This window comes from Salmo trutta, chromosome 5, assembly GCF_901001165.1.
Source record: "Salmo trutta chromosome 5, fSalTru1.1, whole genome shotgun sequence".
In the NCBI taxonomy this organism is placed as follows: Eukaryota; Metazoa; Chordata; class Actinopteri; order Salmoniformes; family Salmonidae; genus Salmo; species Salmo trutta.
This window is the reverse complement of record NC_042961.1, coordinates 21,227,336-21,248,393: the sequence shown is the minus strand read 5'-3', so window position 1 is coordinate 21,248,393 and position 21,058 is coordinate 21,227,336. Positions and strand designations below refer to the sequence as shown.

General features: G+C 41.6%; 2 protein-coding genes across 9 annotated transcripts in view; one reads left to right on the top strand and one right to left on the bottom strand.

The window, feature by feature from the left end:
* Window positions 1-1,657: 1,657 nt before the first annotated feature.
* LOC115193845 (core histone macro-H2A.2) lies at window positions 1,658-7,782 on the top strand. Its single transcript, XM_029752926.1, has 9 exons — window positions 1,658-1,900; window positions 3,847-4,038; window positions 4,227-4,333; window positions 4,875-5,069; window positions 5,182-5,292; window positions 5,446-5,545; window positions 5,645-5,734; window positions 5,996-6,170; window positions 7,190-7,782. Exons 2-9 carry the CDS (start codon window positions 3,867-3,869, stop codon window positions 7,353-7,355), a joined length of 1,116 nt encoding a protein of 371 aa, XP_029608786.1. The 5' UTR covers window positions 1,658-1,900; window positions 3,847-3,866; the 3' UTR covers window positions 7,356-7,782.
* A 61-nt stretch (window positions 7,783-7,843) lies between these two features.
* LOC115193844 (Golgi-specific brefeldin A-resistance guanine nucleotide exchange factor 1) overlaps window positions 7,844-21,058 on the bottom strand; it is a 74,689-nt gene continuing 61,474 nt past the window's right edge. For 6 of the 8 annotated variants that reach the window (XM_029752917.1, XM_029752919.1, XM_029752921.1 and 3 more), the window contains 11 exons: window positions 19,574-19,799; window positions 19,196-19,353; window positions 18,731-18,977; window positions 17,561-17,763; window positions 16,069-16,219; window positions 12,952-13,082; window positions 12,525-12,626; window positions 12,158-12,271; window positions 11,344-11,527; window positions 10,971-11,138; window positions 7,844-10,859 (listed from right to left, as the gene is read on the bottom strand). In XM_029752917.1, the coding sequence (XP_029608777.1) occupies window positions 10,585-10,859; window positions 10,971-11,138; window positions 11,344-11,527; window positions 12,158-12,271; window positions 12,525-12,626; window positions 12,952-13,082; window positions 16,069-16,219; window positions 17,561-17,763; window positions 18,731-18,977; window positions 19,196-19,353; window positions 19,574-19,799 (1,959 nt within the window). In that variant the 3' untranslated portion in view covers window positions 7,844-10,584. The remainder of the gene's footprint in view (window positions 10,860-10,970; window positions 11,139-11,343; window positions 11,528-12,157; window positions 12,272-12,524; window positions 12,627-12,951; window positions 13,083-16,068; window positions 16,220-17,560; window positions 17,764-18,730; window positions 18,978-19,195; window positions 19,354-19,573; window positions 19,800-21,058) is intronic. The other 2 variants (XM_029752920.1, XM_029752925.1) reach the window with 1 other exon arrangement.

The following is a 21,058-nucleotide window of genomic DNA, read 5'->3' as shown; positions in this document are numbered from 1 at the left end:
ATCTATTTTGTAAAGTGCACCAGTCCCTCCTGCAGCAAAGTACCCCCACAACATGATGCTGCCACCCCGTGTTTCACGGTTGGGATGGTGTTCTTCAGCTTGCAAGACTCCCCCTTTTCCCTCCAAACATAACGATGGTCATTATGGCCAAACAGTTGTATTTTTATTGGACCAGAGGACATTTTTCCGAAAAGTACAATATTTGCCCCCATGTGCAGTTGCAAACCGTAGTCTGGCTTTTTTATGGCGGTTTTGGAGCAGTGGCTTCTTCCTTGCTGAGCGGCCTTTCAGGTTATGTCGATATAGGACTCGTTTTACTGTGGATAGATACTTTTGTACCCGTTTCCTCCAGCATCTTCACAAGGTTCTTTGCTGTTGTTCTGGGATTGATTTGCACTTTTCGCACCAAAGTACGTTAATCTCTAGGAGACAGAACGCATCTCCTTCCTGAGCGGTATGATGGCTGCGTGGCCCCATGGTGTTTATTCTTGCGTACTATTGTTTGTACAGATGAACGTGGTACCTTCTGCTCCCAAGGATTAACCAGACTTGTGGAGGTCTACAAAGTTTTTTCTGAGGTCTTGGCTGATTTCTTTTGATTTTCCCATGATGTCAAGCAAAGTGGCACTGAGTTTGAAGGTAGGCCTTGAAATACATCCACAGGTACACCTCCAATTGATTCAAATTATGTCAATTAGCCTATCAGAAACTTCTAAAGCCATAATTTTCTGGAATTTCCAAGCTGTTTAAAAGGCACAGTCAACTTAAGTGTATGTAAACTTCTGACCCACTGGAATTGTGATTTTGTGGATTATAAGTGAAATAATCTGTCTGTAAACAATTGTTGGAAAAATGACATGTGTCATGCACAAAGTAGATGTCCTAACTTGCCAGAATGATAGTTTGTTAACAAGCAATTTGTGGAGTGGTTGAAAAACGAGTTTTAATGACTCCAACCTAAGTGTATGTAAACTTCCGACTTCAACTGTATTTTCACAGTTTCAATAGCCTGTAAATGTCAATTTAACATATGTTTTATTGCCTAATTATTTTAGGAATATAAGATTTTGCAACATTATGGCAACATGGGATTACACAGAATAACCAACCAAATGGCCAATAATAAGATATCGTACTTTATTAATCCCCATGGGGAGATTTGATTGCACCAGCCAAAACATACATTGCTAATAAATACACCATAAAAAAAACACAACAAGGACACACAGACCCAAAATCAGCACATCAATAAATAAAAAAGTGTTCGTGTTAAAAATCATCATAGAATAATGGTAAAAAGGATCTGCGGAAACGTTCAGTTTTGGACCTGGGTAAAATAAATGTATGCCATTGCACTGCGATGCTCCTGACATGTAGGGCCTACTGTGGAGGGGGTGGCTAGTGTCGGCCTCTACAGTATACTCCCGAGTCCTTTTTTTGCCTGCTGTGCAGAATTTACACAACGAAGGTGGGCAACCATGATGCATATTTCTTGGTCTACTACACAGTAGCCTTTACACTAGGATGGACTGGAGTGTCTATGTATGCATCCACAATTTATGCTGTACACATAGCCCAAACCTATCTCTAGGTATACCAAAGCAAAATTCTGTCCCATCTTTAAGCACATCGCGTTCATTTCAACCAACATTCTTCTCCCCTGGAAGCCATGTTAAGGGGGCGTTTCATTCTATTTTCCCCTGGAATGATTTTTTTCCACTTTGCAGCATCAGTAGTAGCGTTGAGCCAGCCTCTTATACGGTGGTTGTGGCTGTAGTTTTTTTTTTTGGAACAGGATACGCATAAGGACAGCGAAGAAAAAAAAACATTGCAATTCCTAGGGGGATTTGTGAAGGGGAAACTCAGGTCTGCGTTTATTCGTGTAAAGGACGACAAACAGGTACACATTTCACGCTCACGCATATCCGGCTTATTTCGTTCGGTGGCGAGCTGCGTCTCCGAAAGAATTTATTTCCATGTCTGATGAGATTACACATTCAATGCAATGAAAACAAAATGGGGGTTGCGCTGTAGCATGTGAGCAACATGATTACAAGAAAGGTTACGGCCCGATGTCCCAGACCTTTCTATTTGAGAACAGCCGCGTATTTATAGTGGACAGGCGACCAACTGAAGCGAGGCCCTTGATTAGATAGGTGTGCATAATGCTTTTTCAATACGCGTACCCTATCCGAAAAATACACGTAGGCCTACCAGCATGTGCATTTTTATTCCTGCAGAATAGAGCGTCTATGTATACACGTATTTAATTTGTCCTATATTCATGGCGATTTGTACATTGTCTTATGTCGGTTAGGATCTAATTTTAAAACGTCACATTTTACGATAAACATGAATTAAATGACATACGTCCAGTATTGTAGGTTACAGTAGGTGTCACGATCTTTTCCCTGTTCTTTTATTTTGCCCTTGCATGGGAGCAATCGAGGATACAAAACGCATTCAAGGTGCACAAGAAAATGGAATGCATTCAATGCAATAGGGCATAGCTATCCGAAATAATATATCGGGTCTCAGATTGCAAATGGAATTTCTAAATCTGGGACTCTACTGTAGGCCACCGCGGACCTCTTCTCTACTAGTATTATTGAGTTTGTTTACAACCTCTGGCAAAGTAACCTTCCCATCTTGAAAATCAAACTAATACTCATTCACAACTTTACAATTCCTCTGAACAATGCTACGTATTTGGCAATTTAATTGAATTCTTGAAGTTCCAATGCAGCCGTTTTTATCGCAATACATTTCTGGGTAACAAGGAAGTACTATAGTGTGGTTGTTTTCAATGAAAATGATGTTTTTTAACAAAAATACCTTTTTAGCAAAGAGCAATTTTTCAAGCAATGATTTTGCTAGGAAGGTCTGGGAGTGGTTTGAGTGGGGAGGGGAAAACTGAAAATCAGATAGTTATTGGCAGAGAGCTTTGGAACTCTTTCTTATTGGTCTTAACTAATTTGCCGGTAGTGATGTCACCATGGAAGGCGACCCCCCCCAACGGTCTTTTCGAACAGCTCTTGCATTATCATTTTCACAATATTATTCAACCTCAGTGTGGAAATATATCAAACACAGGAAAAATCACGTTTTTGACTGCACTAGGCTTTTAAATGTTGTAGGCTTTTTATTCTTGAATAATTTGGAATAATCTGCTAATCTAGTGTGCTTTGCTTGTTTTATTCAGTCTCTGTTCTTATCAACTTTGCAAAGTCAAGGTATAGGTCTTTTCTTGCCTACATGAGGACAATATGATGCCCCTGATAGGCCTCTTCTGTACATCTCAATCTTTGTTCCTCAAGTGTTTATGCATGTTGTATCAGTTTAAAGAATGATAAATCATATAGCCTGCGAACATGTTGGTTTACTTTTCACACCCAGACTTCATATCTTGATTCTGCTACACACCTGCCTCTAGTCATTCTGCTCCCACCACAAAACCCTTACCATTTCAATGCATAGAAGCTTCAAAATGGCACAATAGGCTTCTGCAGGAGTAAATCAGTGGAGGCTGGCGGAGTAGCTATAGGAGGACGGGCTCATTGTAATGGCTGGAATGGAATAAAAGGAACAGAGTCCATTCATTTCCTTTCAGCCATTACAGTGAACCTGTCCTGCTATAGCTCCTCCAACCAGCCTCCACTGGAGTAAATGTAGTCATTACTAACTTCTTTTGGGCAAGTGGGCATTATAAAGACAGTTTTGCACAATAGGGTCTAGTGTATTTCAATTGGTTCATTGTTGCATGTATAGTACAAATAACCAATTCAATGTAGTTGCAATCTCCATCCTGAACACTAACCGTGGTAATATGACTGCTTCCCTCCCCAGGTAGACATAGATAAGGCAAGATGTCAGCCCGAGGAGGAAAGAAGAAGACCACCAAACTGTCCCGCTCCGCCAGAGCAGGGGTCATCTTTCCTGTGGGGAGGATGATGAGGTATCTACGCACAGGGACGCACAAGTACCGCATCGGCATGGGGGCACCCGTCTACATGGCAGCCGTCATAGAGTACCTGGCAGGTTGGTATCTCGCCTGAGTGAAAACACACACACCAATGTCACACAGTGTCGTCATGTGTCAGCAAACACAAAAACAATGTTCCTAAATTCACTTGTGTTTTAATTACAGGATTATGTAAAATATGAACATTTATATTTTCTTGGTAAACGGTGGCAGAACATTTTTCTAATGACAATTTCTTGTTTAGCTGAGATTTTGGAGTTGGCAGGGAATGCAGCAAGGGACAACAAAAAAGGCAGAATAACTCCTCGGCACATTAAACTGGCTGTCGCCAACGATGAGGAGCTCAACCAGGTACAGTATAATTCCCCTTGAAACGGACATTTCAAAGATGTCCTATAATGAACTCAGCGGAGTCAATTTTTCATGTTGTTCCACTTCACTTGCACAGTCGTTACACCATATTATATTACAGTAGATTAGTGCCCAATAGGGATCCATAAAACTAATGATGAAGGTAGTCCCTTTGTCTTAAGTGTTCAGGAAGGTGCAGTTGATGCCAAATGGCATCTGTACCAGGTAGGATTTCATCAGGCATGAACTGCCACCGCTTTGTGGTTAACCTCGAATAGTAAAACGGTTTTATTGAGGCCCCATATCCTGACAAGATAAGAGGTTAGATGCTCAATGCACTCAAATATTGAATGTTTTTTTTAGACAGTGGGGACATTCCGCCTGTATTCAAATAAGCGGGGATCAAATAATGATACGTAATAGACAATGATCTTTATCATTTTAGCAGGATTTTTACCACTTGCCCAGTATTTCTCAGAGGGAAGAAATTGACCAATGAGACGGAATAGTCAACCGATTCACCTGTTCTGTGGCCTCTCAGCTTCTCAGAGGGGTGACCATATCAAACGGAGGGGTCCTGCCTCGCATCCACCCTGAGCTGCTGTCCAAGAAGAGGGGCAGCCGAGTGAAAGTGGACACTCAGGTGACCGTGCCAGAGAAGAGGGCGGAGCGCGTCAAGAGCATCAAGAAACCCACCACCAAAAAAGGCAAAGGCAAACCAGGCCGCAAGCAGAGGGTAAGTACACATGAATGGGCTTCGTAAATGACGGCAAACATCTCAATATTTGTCAATGTGTTTGTTATAGTGCTATAAGAAGCATTCTGTTTTTCATTGATTCTCTTAAAAGAAAAACACAGAAAACGACAAAGAGGCTGTTGTAGCCAACTCAACAGTGGAAGATGGGCCAGGGGATGGATTCACTATCCTCTCAGCGAAAAGCCTGTTCCTTGGACAAAAGGTATCATTAAATGTAGTCTCATGTCAGTAATGACATGTCATTCTATCACACCTTTTATAAAGATACCTCAGCCATTTACCTTGGACATAAGTGACACGAGTCAAGTTTCTAAGTGATTTTGTTATAACTTCATCTCTACATCCCCTAAAACAGCTTTCACTAACAGAGAGTGAAATTAGCAAAATTGGAACCATCAAGGTGGAGGGAATCATCAACCCTACAAATGCAGAGATGGACCTCAAAGAGGGAGTGGGTGAGAATGCCAGACCTGCTGGTCTTTTCTTCTTGGACGTGTGAAAGGCCCACGGCCCATTATAATTATCCCTCTTACCTGTTGTGTGCTCGTCTGCAGGCAGTGCCCTGGAGAAGGCAGGGGGGCGAGACTTCATGGAGGCAGTGAAAGAACTGCGGAAAGCACAGGGACCTTTGGAGGTAGCATCAGGTATGGAGATCTGGAAACTAGAGTAAAAACTGCTGAATGAGAGGTTTGAGAAGTTTCACATGCAATGGTAATGAAATGATGTTATAACCAAATGTGTTTATCCAAAGACCCACATTCACCATACACATAATAAACATCATTGACACGATCGTCTCGCCCTCACTCACCCGTCTAGCCTCAAGTACACTGTCAATGCGTATATTTAAACCTACATAGAAAGAGTGAAACATCAGTGTGCGTTTCTGCGTCTTCCTCCTGTAGTTGCGGTGAGCCAGGCCAGTGGGATGCCAGCTCGTTTTGTCATCCACTGTAACATCCCTCAATGGGGCTCAGAGAAGTGTGAGGACCAGCTGGAGAAGACTGTCAAGGCCTGCCTCTCTGCTGCAGAGGAGAAGAAACTCAAGTCCGTTGCCTTCCCCTCACTTCCTGCTGGCCGGTGAGACTACTCAACTACAGCTTTAAATCTATACCAGTAACAATAAAAACACTGATATGACTCAAATACATTTTAGTCTTAGTCACAATTGAATAATTTCATCTTTCTTCGTTATCAGTCGACTAAAACTCTGAACAATGTGTCTAGTTTTAGTCAGACATTTGTCACAAATTAGTCAGTGAATTTAATAATTAGTGTACACCTATAACTTACTTCCATGTGTACATTGAGATAGTCTTATCCAACTAGGTCTACTATCCCCTCATATAGCTGGCACATTGTTATTGTGGCAGATTGTAACCAATGCCAGCAATGATTTACCACAGGCTACAAAGCCTTGGCTACATGTTAAACAATTTAGGCATTCAGCTTTTATCTCCCCTTCATAACCTTGGGGTGGCGGTAAATAACAGTGATTCCCTTAAAAAAGGAAGAATCTGAGCTTTCTACAACAATGCCAGAAATATTACTGTACTACTAATATTCAGTAAATAGTATGAGAGAGTAAAAAAAAAAGAGTCTACTTTAGGTTACTTACAATTGAAGTGTCCTTGCTGCCAGTTAAAAAGATTGATGAGTGACTGAAGTGACCACCTGGGAGTTGTGTGGGAGAGCTGGGCAGATCAGCTCAATCAGACCGTGCTTAAAAAAAACATTCATTCTGCCAATGAGAGGATTGCATTAAATATTCTGCCAAGGCATGGATGCTTATGATTGGACGTGGAATTTTCATCAACTAAAATTAAAACTCAGTTATGGTAATTTTCATGGCATTTCGTCAGGAATAATTGGTCGTTGACATTTTGTCAGTTATTGTTGACTAAATTAACATAGCTCAACATTCTGAACCAAGGCTCTTAATTAATCTTTCCTTGATTCATTTTCAAAATGCATTGAAGAAGGTCAAAGGAGGGAAGGACCTTGAACCTATCTCCTCCAATAAAGGAGATAAGGTGTGAGGAATTGTAGAAAGTCAAATTGAGATTGAGCCCACATCTGTGTATCTCTCCTGGTTGTAGGAATGGATTCCCAAAGCAAACAGCCGCCCAGCTGATCCTCAAGGCCATCTCCAACCATTTTGTCTCTGCGACGACCTCCTCCCTGAAAAACATTTACTTTGTACTGTTTGACAGCGAGAGCATCGGAATATACCTTCAGGAAATGGCCAAGCTGGATGCCAAGTGAAGAGATGCTTGATTTGAGGTGTTTTTTTTAACGGTTGCAGTTGTATTTCAGATGGATCTTTGTTTTTTGCAGCTGATATAGTGTGATCAAAGGTGCTGTAAGTAGGCGTTTTTGACATTGGATAGCCCTCGGAAGGCGTAAAAAAAAAAAAATGTTTGTGAGTGAAGTACTGTACGCATTTATGTTACACTGTCTTCCTTTTACAGGATTGCATTCTTTCTTTTTAGACTAGACTCAATTAATAATCCCATGGCTTGTCATTCTTATCCCTTATTTACTGATATTGTTTTCACATTCCATGTACAAAGACAATTTTGACGGTTGTTTTTTTCTGCTAGAATCCCTCTGTAGTTTCTGATACAGTTAGTTTACTAAGAAAAGTGTTTCTCATTCTGCTTTGAAATAAAAATCCAGATGTTTTACACCACAGATCCAGTTCTTATTTGATTGATGCATCATTTACCAACACCCATGAATAGCACAGCAACCCAGTTTCATTATATTTATTACATTGTAAAAAGTACATTACCTTTTATTTATATATACACATGTAATTTCCTGTTCACTCAAGAATTAGCGCCTGGTATACCTAACAATGCAGTACAACAAATGAACAGCTTACAAAAAGACTTAACAACCCTGCGAAAGAGGGGCTCCACTTCATTGTATTGTATAGTGTTGGTGCACAGACAGACTAATGCGTTTCTAATTTCTCTGACATAAGGCAGTGGATTAGGAGAGTAATATAACCTGACCTGAAAGCAGTTGCTCCCAACTGTGCTTCAACAAGAGTATTCATTCCCCAACAGCCCATTCCTTGCGGAATAAATAAGATTACAATTTTAGACTGATAAGGGCAACGGCCGAGAGATATAAACTGCACTGAAGGTTACGCAAATCACGAGGTTGGGCATTCGAAATAGACAACACAGGGATAATACTACAAAGCAGCATCAAAGAGTTAGCCAGCTAACTTTAATAAACAACCAGATATAACTATTCATTTTCTGTTTTATTAATTTAATAAACCTATACTTACATATGCATTTTTGGGTTGTTGAGTCAATTAGACCATGCCCATTTCATGCTAATCTTTCGCATAAAGTTATTTCCGAATATTTTGGTAAGTTAGCTGTCCAAGTCATTGATCTTGCTTTGTAGTATACCGCTCTGAAATGATGGGGGTGGGTGAGCCACAATTGTTTTTAACTCATCATGAGGCGATGCAGTTGCTCGAAGGTCTGCGTACCCACATAACACCCCCCATTGCGAGCAAAACATTTTAGTGGCCCCCGTCTTGACAGTGGAGATCATTTTAGTTTGAGTTAATTTAGTGCAATTCTACATATTTTATCATGGTGTGTGGAGAAAATGTTGCAGTTTTAAAGCATGTTTACTGTAATTCTACAGAATACTCTTGCCATGGGGTGGAGAGAAGATTTTGCATTTTATAACTAATTTCATGCAATTCTACTCATTTTGCCATAGGGCAGAGAGGAAAATTAGCAGTTTTACAGCTAATTTCCTACAATTCTACACATTTTGTCATAGGGTGGAGAGAAATGTTTGCAGTTGTTAATATAATATCCGAGTGAGACTGACTAACAAAATCAATGGGAGCCCCCCGGCCTGTAATTTGACCATGATAACAAGTCTGGATAGCTGGCCGCTAAATTAACTTGGCAATCAAACATTTTAGCTGACATGGGCTAATTGACTTACTATCAGTAGAGATAGAAAAACAGCTGATGCACAACCAAATTTTGAAATTGCACCTTGTGTATTCTACTATCCTAACCCACAACAGTAAGTTGAGAACCCGACTGTGGTGGGGGGCAGTGATCCGAGGGCCTTTCAAACAGGGGCCACGAGCCGCCGTCAGTTGCCATCCCTGTTCTAAGTGGTTGATGCTTTTGAAAACTATTCTTCTTCCATCATCACATGCAGTGAGGTGTCTGGTTTGGGTATAATTTGACAGAAGATCAAGGCTCCAACTTCAACCTACCAATATCTGAACTCCTCTGCAATCAATAAATTACTGTACTGCTTACTGTACAGACAGTGACATGGAAGAATATTTTCACTGTGTCAAGTGGGATAAAGTAGTCCCAAATGAAAACTTGAAAAGATGATCCGGACCATTCATCTCATCACTTGAAAATGAAAACTGAATTTTAGATCAGCTTGTCCCAGATTTATTGATGGCTGTCTATGCTCAATCTGCTAGTCAATACTGTACTCGTTTAAATAATCTCATTAAGACCTTCCTATAAAACCCCCCCTAACCTGATCGATAAAAGCGGACACGCCCAGGCCAGACCAGTCGTCACGTTCGGAATGTTCTAGGTGCTGTCCTTGTTAGCAATGGCAGCATCTCAAATCCATCTTTCTAAGGCAAACCATGCACACCTCTGTCCCTCTTGGGTATAACAGTGTTTAGAGGACGTAAGAATATGTAGTGTCCTTTTAAAACATATTTTTGTTATTTTGGGCATTGTAATCAACTTTTTGCAAACAAGCTTGTGACAACATGTTGGCAAATTTCTCCCTCTTTGGAAATCTCAGGATATCATATAATATAATTATTTTCAAAAACCTCAGACACAATTTTATAATGGAAATATATAAACTGTATGCTTTATATTACTGTACACTTATATTTCGACCTTCAGATACAAGAGTTATGATATAGCTAGTATTTCACTCTATTGTTTTAAGACAGTGCCCTGATACTTTGACTGGAGTAAATTAATCTCTGTACATCCTATTCAGTAAACAACATGCAGCACCTAAAACCAAATAAGTTATTCACTATGATTTATTTCTGGCAGGACCTCTAGATGAATGTTAAGCACAGGCATACTAACAACGTACCTAACTTTGTAGGTCTCAAGTTGAAACTGACTCAGTAGGAAAAGTGGGAAAGATCGAAGCGAGTCAAATAGGTGCTGTCCTTAACATCCATGCAGCATCGTATATGTATATCATAAATATGTATTTTCTGATGAATACGTGAATATTGAAGGACAGCAGGCCCCAGGATGTTAGATGCTAGATGTGTCTGTGGTTGTTTTAGTGTTGTCTGAGAGGTGACCATGCATGCCAGGGTCTCTCTGTCAGAGTTGGTCCTCCTGTGAAGGGGCGCAGAGCCTAAGGAAAGCTATGTTGTTTAGGGGACAGGTGGGGGACAGTGTCCCCCTGTGAGAGTAGGCATAGGGCTATGGTGGCTCTATTTTACCTCCGGGGTGTCACTAAGGTCGGTGGGCCTGGGGGCAGGGAGCAGGGGGACAGGGGAGCTGGCCTCAATGAGGGCGGGGTTGAGGATGATGGGGAGGGACATGGGGGGCACGCCCCCCACCTGCAGATGGGAGGCCAGGGGCTGCAGGATGAGGGGGGACTGACTCATGTGGGAGTGACTCAGGGGGGTAGAGATCTGGGGGGACATCTTCACTGGGGTGGGCATGGGGGGAGTTGACGGGGGCACTGGAGATGATCTGTCAGTTCCTGGAAGAGAAGAGGACATTGATTCATTCATTTATTGTTGGCTATGAAACTGACAATGATCATTGGCTTTGGCCAGATTTCATAAATGACTGGCCATGTTAACATGGTTACCGTTGGCACTAGGTGGTGGGGGATCTTGGGGCGACGCTGGTCTGCTGGAGGTCTTTGGCTCTGTGGGGGCAGCTGGCACTGGAGATGGGGCCTGGGCTGGGGGTGGCGAGGCTGGGGGGGAGGGGGCAGCCGGCTGGGCAAGTTCCACTGGGGGACTGGGAGCAGGATCTATGGACACAGAGCACCATTGCATTTCAGTAATCTGGCTTTATGCAGCTATATAGCAGAAATAACACTGATGGCTAAGCACACATCATGAAAAACATGTAGGAAGTGTATTCTAACTAACCTACATTCATATATTGTTAATATTCACAGCATATTGGAGAAAACAAGGCCTTAATAGATGCAGGTGTAGTGTGTGGACCTCTACCTGGTTGGGGTATGACTGTCTGTTTGAAGAGCTCTTCCCGGAGATTAGGCAGGAAGCAGTTGATGCGTTCCCAGGTGATCTCCCACAGGTCAGAGTATCCCGTACGGGAGTCAACGCTGTGGAAGATTCCTGCTGTGTCCATCACCAGCAGCATGTTCTTCAGAGACTCTGGAATGGCTTCCAGCTGGGGTCGGGATAAAAAAAACAGCCCATCAGCCGTGCAATCACACACAGAAGGAAAAAACACTGAACAGGAATGAACATTAACTGTTATTTTTCTTGAGTGTGCCCTCCTTTGCGTTTGACCACTTGCTGTTGTAAAGTGATGGACTTTTTAGACTAGCTACAGATAACTGCCAACATAAAGTGTCTTAATTAAGGCGTTGGGCCACCACGAGCCAGAACAGCTTCAATGAGCCTTGGCATAGATTCTACAAGTGTAGAATCTCCCGTAAGTGTTCGATTGGGTTGAGATCTGGTGACTGAGACGGCCATGGTAGATGATTTATATCGTTTTCATGCTCATCAAACCATCCAGTGACCACTCATGGCCTGTGGATAGGGGCATTGTCATCCTTTGGGGGTATAGTCATGGTAGCCAAAATAATGGCCTGCCCAGCATTTTTATACCTGACCTTAAGCATGGAATGTTAATTGCTTAATTAACTCAGGAACCACACCTGTGCTTTCAATATACTTTGTATCCTTCATTTACTCAAGTGTTTCCATTATTTTGGCAGTAACCCGTAGAAACACCTGAGCTAATAGGAGTTGAAATCGACATGTGATACTGTGCAATATTAGGCATCATCACCAGTAGGTCACTGGAGCCAGCGTGCATGTACTTGTCCATGAAGTCCAGGATGGTGAGCCACAGGGCAGCAAAGGTGGGCAGAGACAACAGGGGAGAGAGGTGCTGCAGGAACACCTGATAGAGAACAAAGCAATAGAAAACAGTGAGATATTCAGATATGACACGGGTAGGACAGGCACTACCTGACACAGCATATTATACTATCGCTCTTCAGACGGATAAGCAATGCTAGACAGCGGAAGGATTTAGCAACTTTGTCAATTTCTCAACCCCCAAAAAACACCAAAGCCAACCCTACGGTCTGAACACATATTACAGATTTCACACTATGAAATGGCTGCCTGTTGTGTGTTGACTGAACTCTGACCTTTGACAGCAGGGTGCAGGCCCTCATCCTGGTCTCCTCCATGCCTCCCACATCTGCAGGGCTAATATTGTCCAGCAGCTTGGTCAGCAGGGGGAACAGGACCTGGCAACACAGTAATTAGAACACAGTTAACACTGATCAAATTATTTCCCACTTATTTTTGAACTTGATGTTTTTTGCATAATACTGCATTGCATTCAATGGGATATTTGCCATAAAATTCTAAATAAATGCCCATGGCAAGCTAGGATTTGGCCCCAAGTGCCTACTCTTTTAATTAATCATATATTTCACTATATATATTTCAGAGGAACCATTCAGGAGCTATTCTCATGACCCACCACTCTCCTTACACACACACACACACACACACAACCATTTCACAGTGGTCCTCCTATAATGTAAAATATGTTCAGCATCCTCTCACCTTGTTGAAGCAGGACTCCCACTCCACAGCATCTAGTGTCTGCAGGTCATGAACCAACAGTGCCCTCTGGAGGTAGGTCAGGGCCTGCATTCGCACCTGCCGCCTGGCATCACAGCACAGCCAGGCTATCCCTATGGGATTCACACAATGTATGGATACTTATGTCAGATATAAAGCGTTAAGACCGGCAAGAGTGTTAAGTGGAATGCTATAGTGGAGTGAGAATAAGACCGCTCTCTCAAGGGTCATCTCAGTGAATTACAGTGCCTTCAGAAAAGTATTCTCACCACTTGAATTTTTCCGGGTTTTTTTGCATTACAAAGTGGGATTAAAATGGATGTTATTTTTTGTCACACAAAATACTCAAGTGTTAAAGTGGAAGAAAAATGTGTAACTTTTGTTAAAAAAATACATACTTAAAAAAAACAGTAATATAATCTTTATTACATCAATTTTCAACCCCGAGTCAATACATGTTAGAATCACCTTTGGCAGCGATTACAGCTGAGTCTTTCTGGGTAAGTCTCAGAGCTTTCCACACCTGGATTGTGCAACAATTGCCTATTATTCTTTTCAAAATTCTTCCAGCCCTGTCAAATTTGTTGTTGATCATTGCTAGACAACCATATTTAGATCTTGACATAGTTTTGACATAGCTGCTTGAAATCTAACTCGGCCACTCAGCAACATTCACTGTCTCTTAGTAAGCAACCCGAGTGTAGATTTGGCCTTGTGTTGTAGATTATTGTCCTGCTGAAAGGTGAATTAATTTCCCAGTGTCTAATGTAAAGCTGAGTGAACCAGGTTTTCCTCTAGGATTTTGCCTGTGCTTAGCTCCATCCCGTTCCTTGCTGATGAAAAGCATACCCATAACATGATGCAGCCACCACTATGCTTGAAAATATGGAGAGTGGTATTAAGTAATGTGTTATGTTTGGGGCAAATCCAATACAACACTTTATATTCAGGACATAAATGTAATTTCTTTGCTATATTTTTTGCAGTTTTACTTTAGTGCCTTGTTACAAACAGGATGCATGTTTTGTAATATCTTTATTCTGTACAGGCTTTCTTCTTTTTACTCTCAATTATGTTAGTATTGTGGAGTAACTATATCATTTATCCTCAGTTTTCTTCTATCCCAACCATTCAACTCTGCAACTGTTTTAATGTCACCATTGGCCTCATGATAAAATCCCTGAGCGGTTTCGTTCCTCCACGGCAACTTAGTTTGGAAGGACGCCTGTATCTTTGTACCAATCTACCAATAGGTGCCGCCCTTTGCAAGGCATTAGAAAACCTCCCTGGTCTTTGTGGTCGAATCTGTGTTTGAAATTTACTGCTCGACTGAGGGGACCTTACAGATAATTGTGTGTGGGGTACCAAGATGAGGTAGTCATTCAAAAATAATGTTAAACACTATTATTGCACACAGTGAGTCCATGCAACTTGTGTGACTTGATAAGCAAATTGTTACTCCTGAAATTAGTCTTGCCATAAAGGGGTTGAATACTTATTGATTCAAGACATTTTACATTTACATTTTTAGTCATTTAGCAGACGCTCTTTTCCAGAGCGACTTACAGTAGTGAATGCATACATTTCATTTCATGCATTTTTTTATTTTTTTTTGTACTGGCCCCCCAGTGGGAATCGAACCCACAACCCTGGCGTTGCACACACCATGCTGGCATTGCAAACACCATGCTCTACCAACTGAGCCACAGGGAAGACTTTTCTTTTTTTTTTATTAATTTGTACTAATTTCGAAAAACAGAATTCCCCTTTGACATTATGGGGTACTGTGTGTAGACCATTGACAAAACAAATCTCAATTTAATCCATTTTAAATTCAGGCTGTAACAACAAAATGTGTAATAAGTCAAGGGGACCGTGTGAATACTTTCTGAATACACAAAAATATAAAACGCAACATGTAACAATTTCATTGATTTTACTGAGTTACAGTTCATATGAGAAAATCAGTCAATTGAAATAAATTTATTAGGCCCTAATCTATGGATTTCACATGACTGGGAATACAGATATGTATCTGTTGGTCACAAGTACCTTAAGAAAAATGAATCTCACAATGGGCCTCAGGAACTCGGTATTTTCGTGCATCATTTCTTTGTTGCCTAATCTTCATGACTAATGTTCAAACTTAGACGTCCAACAGTATCAAGGTAAATTACCAGGATAAAAGGACATCACTAGGTTAAATGAGCAGTGTAAAGGACATCAGTAGATTAAACCCATTGCCCAGTGTCCTTCCTGTCCCAACAGACCGAACAGAAAAAGAAGACTGTGCCTAAGAAAATAACGATAGCTCAAGTCCCCCGTGCCAAGAAGAAATACATCACTCTAGTCTGTGGAATGAACACCTTTGACATTGACAACACTCAGATTTAATGAACATTATGTTTGGTGTTTGGGATTCTGTGTTTTTATGTATATTGATGTTACTATGGCTTTGTACCCATTGTTTTCAGTGCATGTTTAGTAGTACCAGGAGAGGTCATGTTCAGTAGTACCAGGAGAGGTCATATTCAGTAGCTCCTACTATAACAGCCTCCACTCTTCTGGCAAGGCTTTCCACTTGATGTTCGATTTTTTTTATTGTCCCCAGCACAAGGTGCATCTGTGTAATGATCATGCTATTTAATCAGCTTTTTGATATGCCACACCTGTCAGGTGGATAGATTATCTTGGCAAAGGAGAAATGCTCACTAACAGGGATGTAAACAAATTTGTGCACAACATTTGAGAGAAATAAGCTTTTTGTGCATATGGAAAATTTCTAGGATCTTATTTCAGCTCATGAAACATGTGAACAAAAATCTAAATGCAACATGTAAAGTTTTGTTCAGTGTATATGACTCTCCTCTAAATACTAGTCATTAGTTCCAATATAAGCAGAAAAGCATTAACATGTGAAAACCTTATTGTCCACGAAAACAGGAAATGTGCCTTTGGTTCCGCACAATGACATTGAAAACATTCCTCAAATGACTAGGAAACAATGAATTGTGTTTAACCCCTATTAATAAACACTGAGTTGAGTGGTGCCTATATGCAAATATGTTTTATAGATAGCTAGGGGTTAAAGTCTCTGACCTTGCAGAAGTGGGCACCAGCAGCTGGTCCACAGTGTCTGGGAGTCAGCCTCAATCTTCTTCCCTGCGACCTCCAAGTGGCGCTGTTCCTGTGCCCAGGAGCTGTAGATGCTGGCGGCCCTCGTGTGCAGCGTGTGCATCAGGTCTAACAGCTGAGCCAGGGGAACTTCATGTCATTATGATGTGGTCATAGCTATTCTAAATCACAATACAGCTTGATTCTAAACATGAGTATGACTCAATGTCTGTATTGGCTGCAAGACATTTCCTCAATAACATTTACTAAAATAACATTTACATGTCTAAGTACTTTATTCTAATGCTGACAATATATTTAGGTAATGATCTGTGATAAGAGTATTGATATTTATGTCATTTTGAAACACTGATGGAGAAGAGGGGTATATTGTATAGTACAGTAACCTAAGGTTGTAAAACTCCCTGTAATTTACCAAAGCCATTTAGGAAATTTGGGAAATCTATAAAAATAAAATAAAATATAAAAAGTTTTATTTAATATTCGTGTCCATCTGATCCGTTCCATGAGTTTCTAGTAGATATCCCATATGGTTCTGGAGAAAACATCTTATGATATAATTTGAAATTAACTCCGCAGCTCTTCCAACTATTGACTTTTTCACAACCGGCACCAGTTTGACCCAAAACATTTACAACAAATAAATATGAAGGATTTTCCATACTCATTAAAACAGCAAGGGTTTAACTATGTTGATGGGTTACATTTAGCATAATGTTTTACAGCCTTATGATTATATTTTTATATTATAAACATGTTCTTTTTTGGGGGGGAATATCTTTTACATTTCATGAAAATGTGTTAAAATCTTGAAAGTTTCCAAAATTCCTAAAGTTACTGGTAATATTCCCGCTCTTTGCAACCCTACACAGCCCTAAATATCTAATAACATACCTTTCCAAGCAATTAATTAGTCAAGGTCTGAAAGTTTGATTTCATTTAGAGTAGAGCGATGAGCATTGAGAATTCACTATTCAGCCTTTCCAAGGCAGTTAATTTGTGAATAGGCAATACAAGAGGTGAATATTAGCATTAGTCGACTGAGCATGAATACCTGATTAGTGCCAAATTAGTTCTGAAAAGAGATGGCAGACAATGTAACTTCTTAATCACACCTCAGGAAATGAGAATAGTAGTTCAAGAAAAATAGGACTAAACACCGCCACAACATTGCTTAATTGCAATGACAACCATAATGTGCCAAGAGAGGGGAAGATACAGCTGAAATCTCCCCAAATCCCCACCTTCCCTCCGCAACCCCACCTCCCACCCACACACAGAGCACACCTGGGGCATATTCAGGAGGGTACAACGTTACAGAACCTTCAGATAGAGAAATATATTGTGTAGAACAGACATGATTGGTCATGTAGTTCGGAACGTTTCACCCAACTGAACAGAGCCCCTGAGCAGCACAGAGACCAAGGCAGAAGGGAAAGAGGGCTGCGGTACTTACGTCCTGACTAACCTGTAATGACACCGTGTGGTAGCTGGCCGGGACTCCCTCGTCCTCCTCGTCGTCGCTATGGGAACGGGAGGGCCTCTGGCTGGAGGCCTTGGCGCGGCGGGATGCCCCCTCTTTCTCCCGAGGCTTCCTCCTCACACGGGACTTCTGGGAGTCATACTTGTGGTTCTTCTTCTTCTCATGGGTCCTGTAGCCTGTAGGTCAGGAGAGATGAAGGGACTGTTTTTAGCCATTGTTACAGATATATATCCTGAGGGTGAAATTTTCTCATAATAGTTGACTGATATCTCTGAACAGAGAATGAATGCCCACTGTTTACTGCTCCCAAAGGTAATCCATTTTAGCAGTACAGAGACCATGTGACTCATGTCTTTACCCTAAGGCTGCGTTCAGGACTGGCACTTCTAGTGTAAGACATTGTGCAGTATGATAGTAATTATCTTAATTGATAGCTCTATAGGGTATGACTTAGCGCTTAGGAAAGTCTCCAGGAAAAAATACATTCCTTTCACGTAAACCCCAAAGGCTACATCAACTCTAATTGAGTAATAGCAGGTTTTAGGGCTGTGCGGTTTCCATTTGCTTCCCATATAGATTAGAGCGGTGCTTAGCGTGAGGTCTTTGTTCAACCAAACTTTATTGTTAAGTGTGTAAAGCAGTGTTGACAGCAGGTATCTAAGGGTCTGGAGCGCTGGGAGAAATGAAAAGGCCATCAGTGGTGCCAGGCTTGCACAGTGCACCACCTCCCACTGTAATCCCTGCTTTACTCTGGAGTCTGGATCACTAACATACTGCTGTTGCTGAATGAATGGGGAGAAGGACAGCCGAGTGACACAGTCCTCAATAAGGGTTGGTGTGGGGGAGGCAGGGAACCCAGAGTCAGGTCAGTCACTATATAGACATGCCTTGAGATCCCCTTCCAAAGGCTTTTAAGAGTAACCACCCAACATGCCAAACTATCAAAGCTTAATTTAGAAATTACTCAAACATAGTTTGATGGCATGTGTTAGCTTGGAAATCAGCATTGATGTAAAGACAAATAAAATGCAGAATTCATTGTTGGAAGATTAAGAAACACTTTGTAAAAAGACAATATAAAATTAACCTCAAATAGGAATTGATTTGTCAGTCAACATGAAGTGATGAAAGAGGAAGTCGTACCTCCGTTAAGGCTGGCCTCCACAAACACCCGGATGGCCTTGACACACAGCTCAAAGTTTTCAGGGGTGACATGTGCAGCATCGCGTACTATGAAGGAGAGGGACTCCACACACTTGATGAGGGACTTGGTGTCGTGGAAGCCCATGTCTTGGCCCAGTGTCAGGCTGTACTGGTTCACTAGAGGGTTGAGCAGGGGCTTGGAGCCAGAGGCCGGTACCTTGTTGATGTCCAGGTCATCTTTACCAACCTGCCAATATAAACACTGTGTGAGATGTGCTGTGTGTTGAGGCATTGACTGACATTGATATGACAAAATAACACAAGCTTAGCGTTACTATTATAGTGGGGCGTTCCACAATAAACAGTGTAAAATAGTATTAACGCTATGAAGATCTCTGGAGTTGATCATCTGAGCACTCGAAAGAAAAGTGTGTGCAGGTGACGTGAGTGTGTGTGGGCTCTTACCACAAGCCATCCGCTGCTGGCCACGTCCACGTCAGTGACAGAGCGGGGCATCCTGGACTTTCCGTGCTCCGTGTAGACCTCAGAGTCGGAGGTGTAGCCCCGGTCCAGACTCACCTCACTGTGGTGGTGGGACGACAGCTCACTGTCTGACTGGGCACCTGGAACAAAGGTGGAAACAGGACATTGATTTTTTTTTTAACCAGGCATCAAAACACGCCACTAACAGTGTGGACGTATGCCTTGTAATATAACAGCTGAGCTGTTTGTGTAAAGTCACTGCAATTGACCGTAAACTAGGTGATCATATGGTTTCTCCGCTGCTAAGGCCAACAAAGTAGGCTACCATTCCACGTGATGCTGTACATGTAAGAGGCTGACCTGTGTCGATGTCGGGACTGGTGGAGGTGACCTGGAAGGAGGCGGGCGGTTTGATCCCGGCCCCGATGCACTCGATTAGGGAGAAGAGGGTGAACCAGTCGTCTGTGCAGTGGATGTTGGCAGCGTTGGTCTTGAGCAGCTCATGGAGGCCGTAGGCCACCTCCCGGCTAACCCGGGCCAGGACGTGTGGTTTCATCATCAGCAGGAGACGCAGGGACAGCAGCACCTAGAGATAGGGTGGCAGAGGGGTTAAGTGGACGCCGACGTTGTATAAGACCAATTGCTTGAACTGCCGGTGACCTCGATCTCACTGATTAGGGAATTGAAGTACGTTCCCGACATTCGGCTCACAATTCCTAACACAGTTCAATGTATATACTGCGCTAGGTCTCACAGTTCTTGGTCTCACTGCACATTTGAAAGGAAAAGATTAGAAAAACAAATATGGGATTTGTGACAAGCACGTTGTGGATTCAAGTCCCTGCAACATAAGATGTTTGCCCTGATCGCCACGGTTCACAGAAAAGGAAGAAGAAAACACTATTAGTTGGCTGTAACAACGTCCATCTGGGTTAGAGATCAGATTGAAAGCCAATTAAAGATCTTATAGAAGAAATGGGACCAAAAGTTGATGCTCCATTTACAGTTTTCCTCGATTTCTTAAACACAGTGAAGGAAACAGATCCATGTGAGCTAAACTGGGATCCGCGTGGCCAAAACTATAACCTTTTTTGCACAACAGTCATTTGTCATTGGTTTTACACCAATGCAAATAAACACTTTTTTTGCAAAAGAGTAGATGCAACTCTATCACGAGACACTTTTTGCAAAACAGCAGATAACTCCGTAAATAAATTAAGCTTAAAAAAAAAAAGATTTTGCCCCCCCCCCATGGTTAATAACAATCACTCTCAAAACAGTAGGGTTTTTACAACAAACATGTAAACCCCCTTTACATAACTTGGATCTTTTAACTCCTTCACAATCAATTCATAAATACATAAGAAAGTGTTCACTAGGGACTTGTTTGGTTTCCCAATGGGTTATAAAGTAGAACCCATTCCTATTTTCTTTACATTGCCGAGAAACTGTAATGATATAATAGTTCAAGGTCAATAGGACAGTCACATAATAAACGCTATTTAGGTAACAGGCCAGGTCACCAAGAAAGCAGGTCCCTCTTGGAAAAAAGATTAGATCAGTAAAAACTTGGCTAATTAAATTGTCCCACTGATCAACACAGACTAAGAATACTGATAGGTAGTTCATCCTGTGCCTTTAAGCCAGAACAAATTAAACATCTGATACCAGTATGATAGCATGAAACATCCTTTTTTAACTTGTTATACAACTAATTTAAGCCTCTTTTATGATTGTTGTTAAGCTCAGGCCAGATAAGACCGATTACAATGGCTAAAGGACACTGATCTAACAAGCAGCGTGTGTATGTGTGTGTGACCATCAAATGTAAATCCCATTGGATCA

Excerpts from the sequence above, each read along its gene's own strand:
- LOC115193845 (XM_029752926.1), top strand. The coding sequence starts at position 3,867 with ATGTCAGCCCGAGGAGGAAAGAAGAAGACCACCAAACTGTCCCGCTCC. Across the intron at positions 4,039-4,226 it reads CGTCATAGAGTACCTGGCAG|CTGAGATTTTGGAGTTGGCA; the intron begins GTTGGTATCTCG and ends TTTCTTGTTTAG. Across the intron at positions 5,546-5,644 it reads GGACCTCAAAGAGGGAGTGG|GCAGTGCCCTGGAGAAGGCA; the intron begins GTGAGAATGCCA and ends GCTCGTCTGCAG.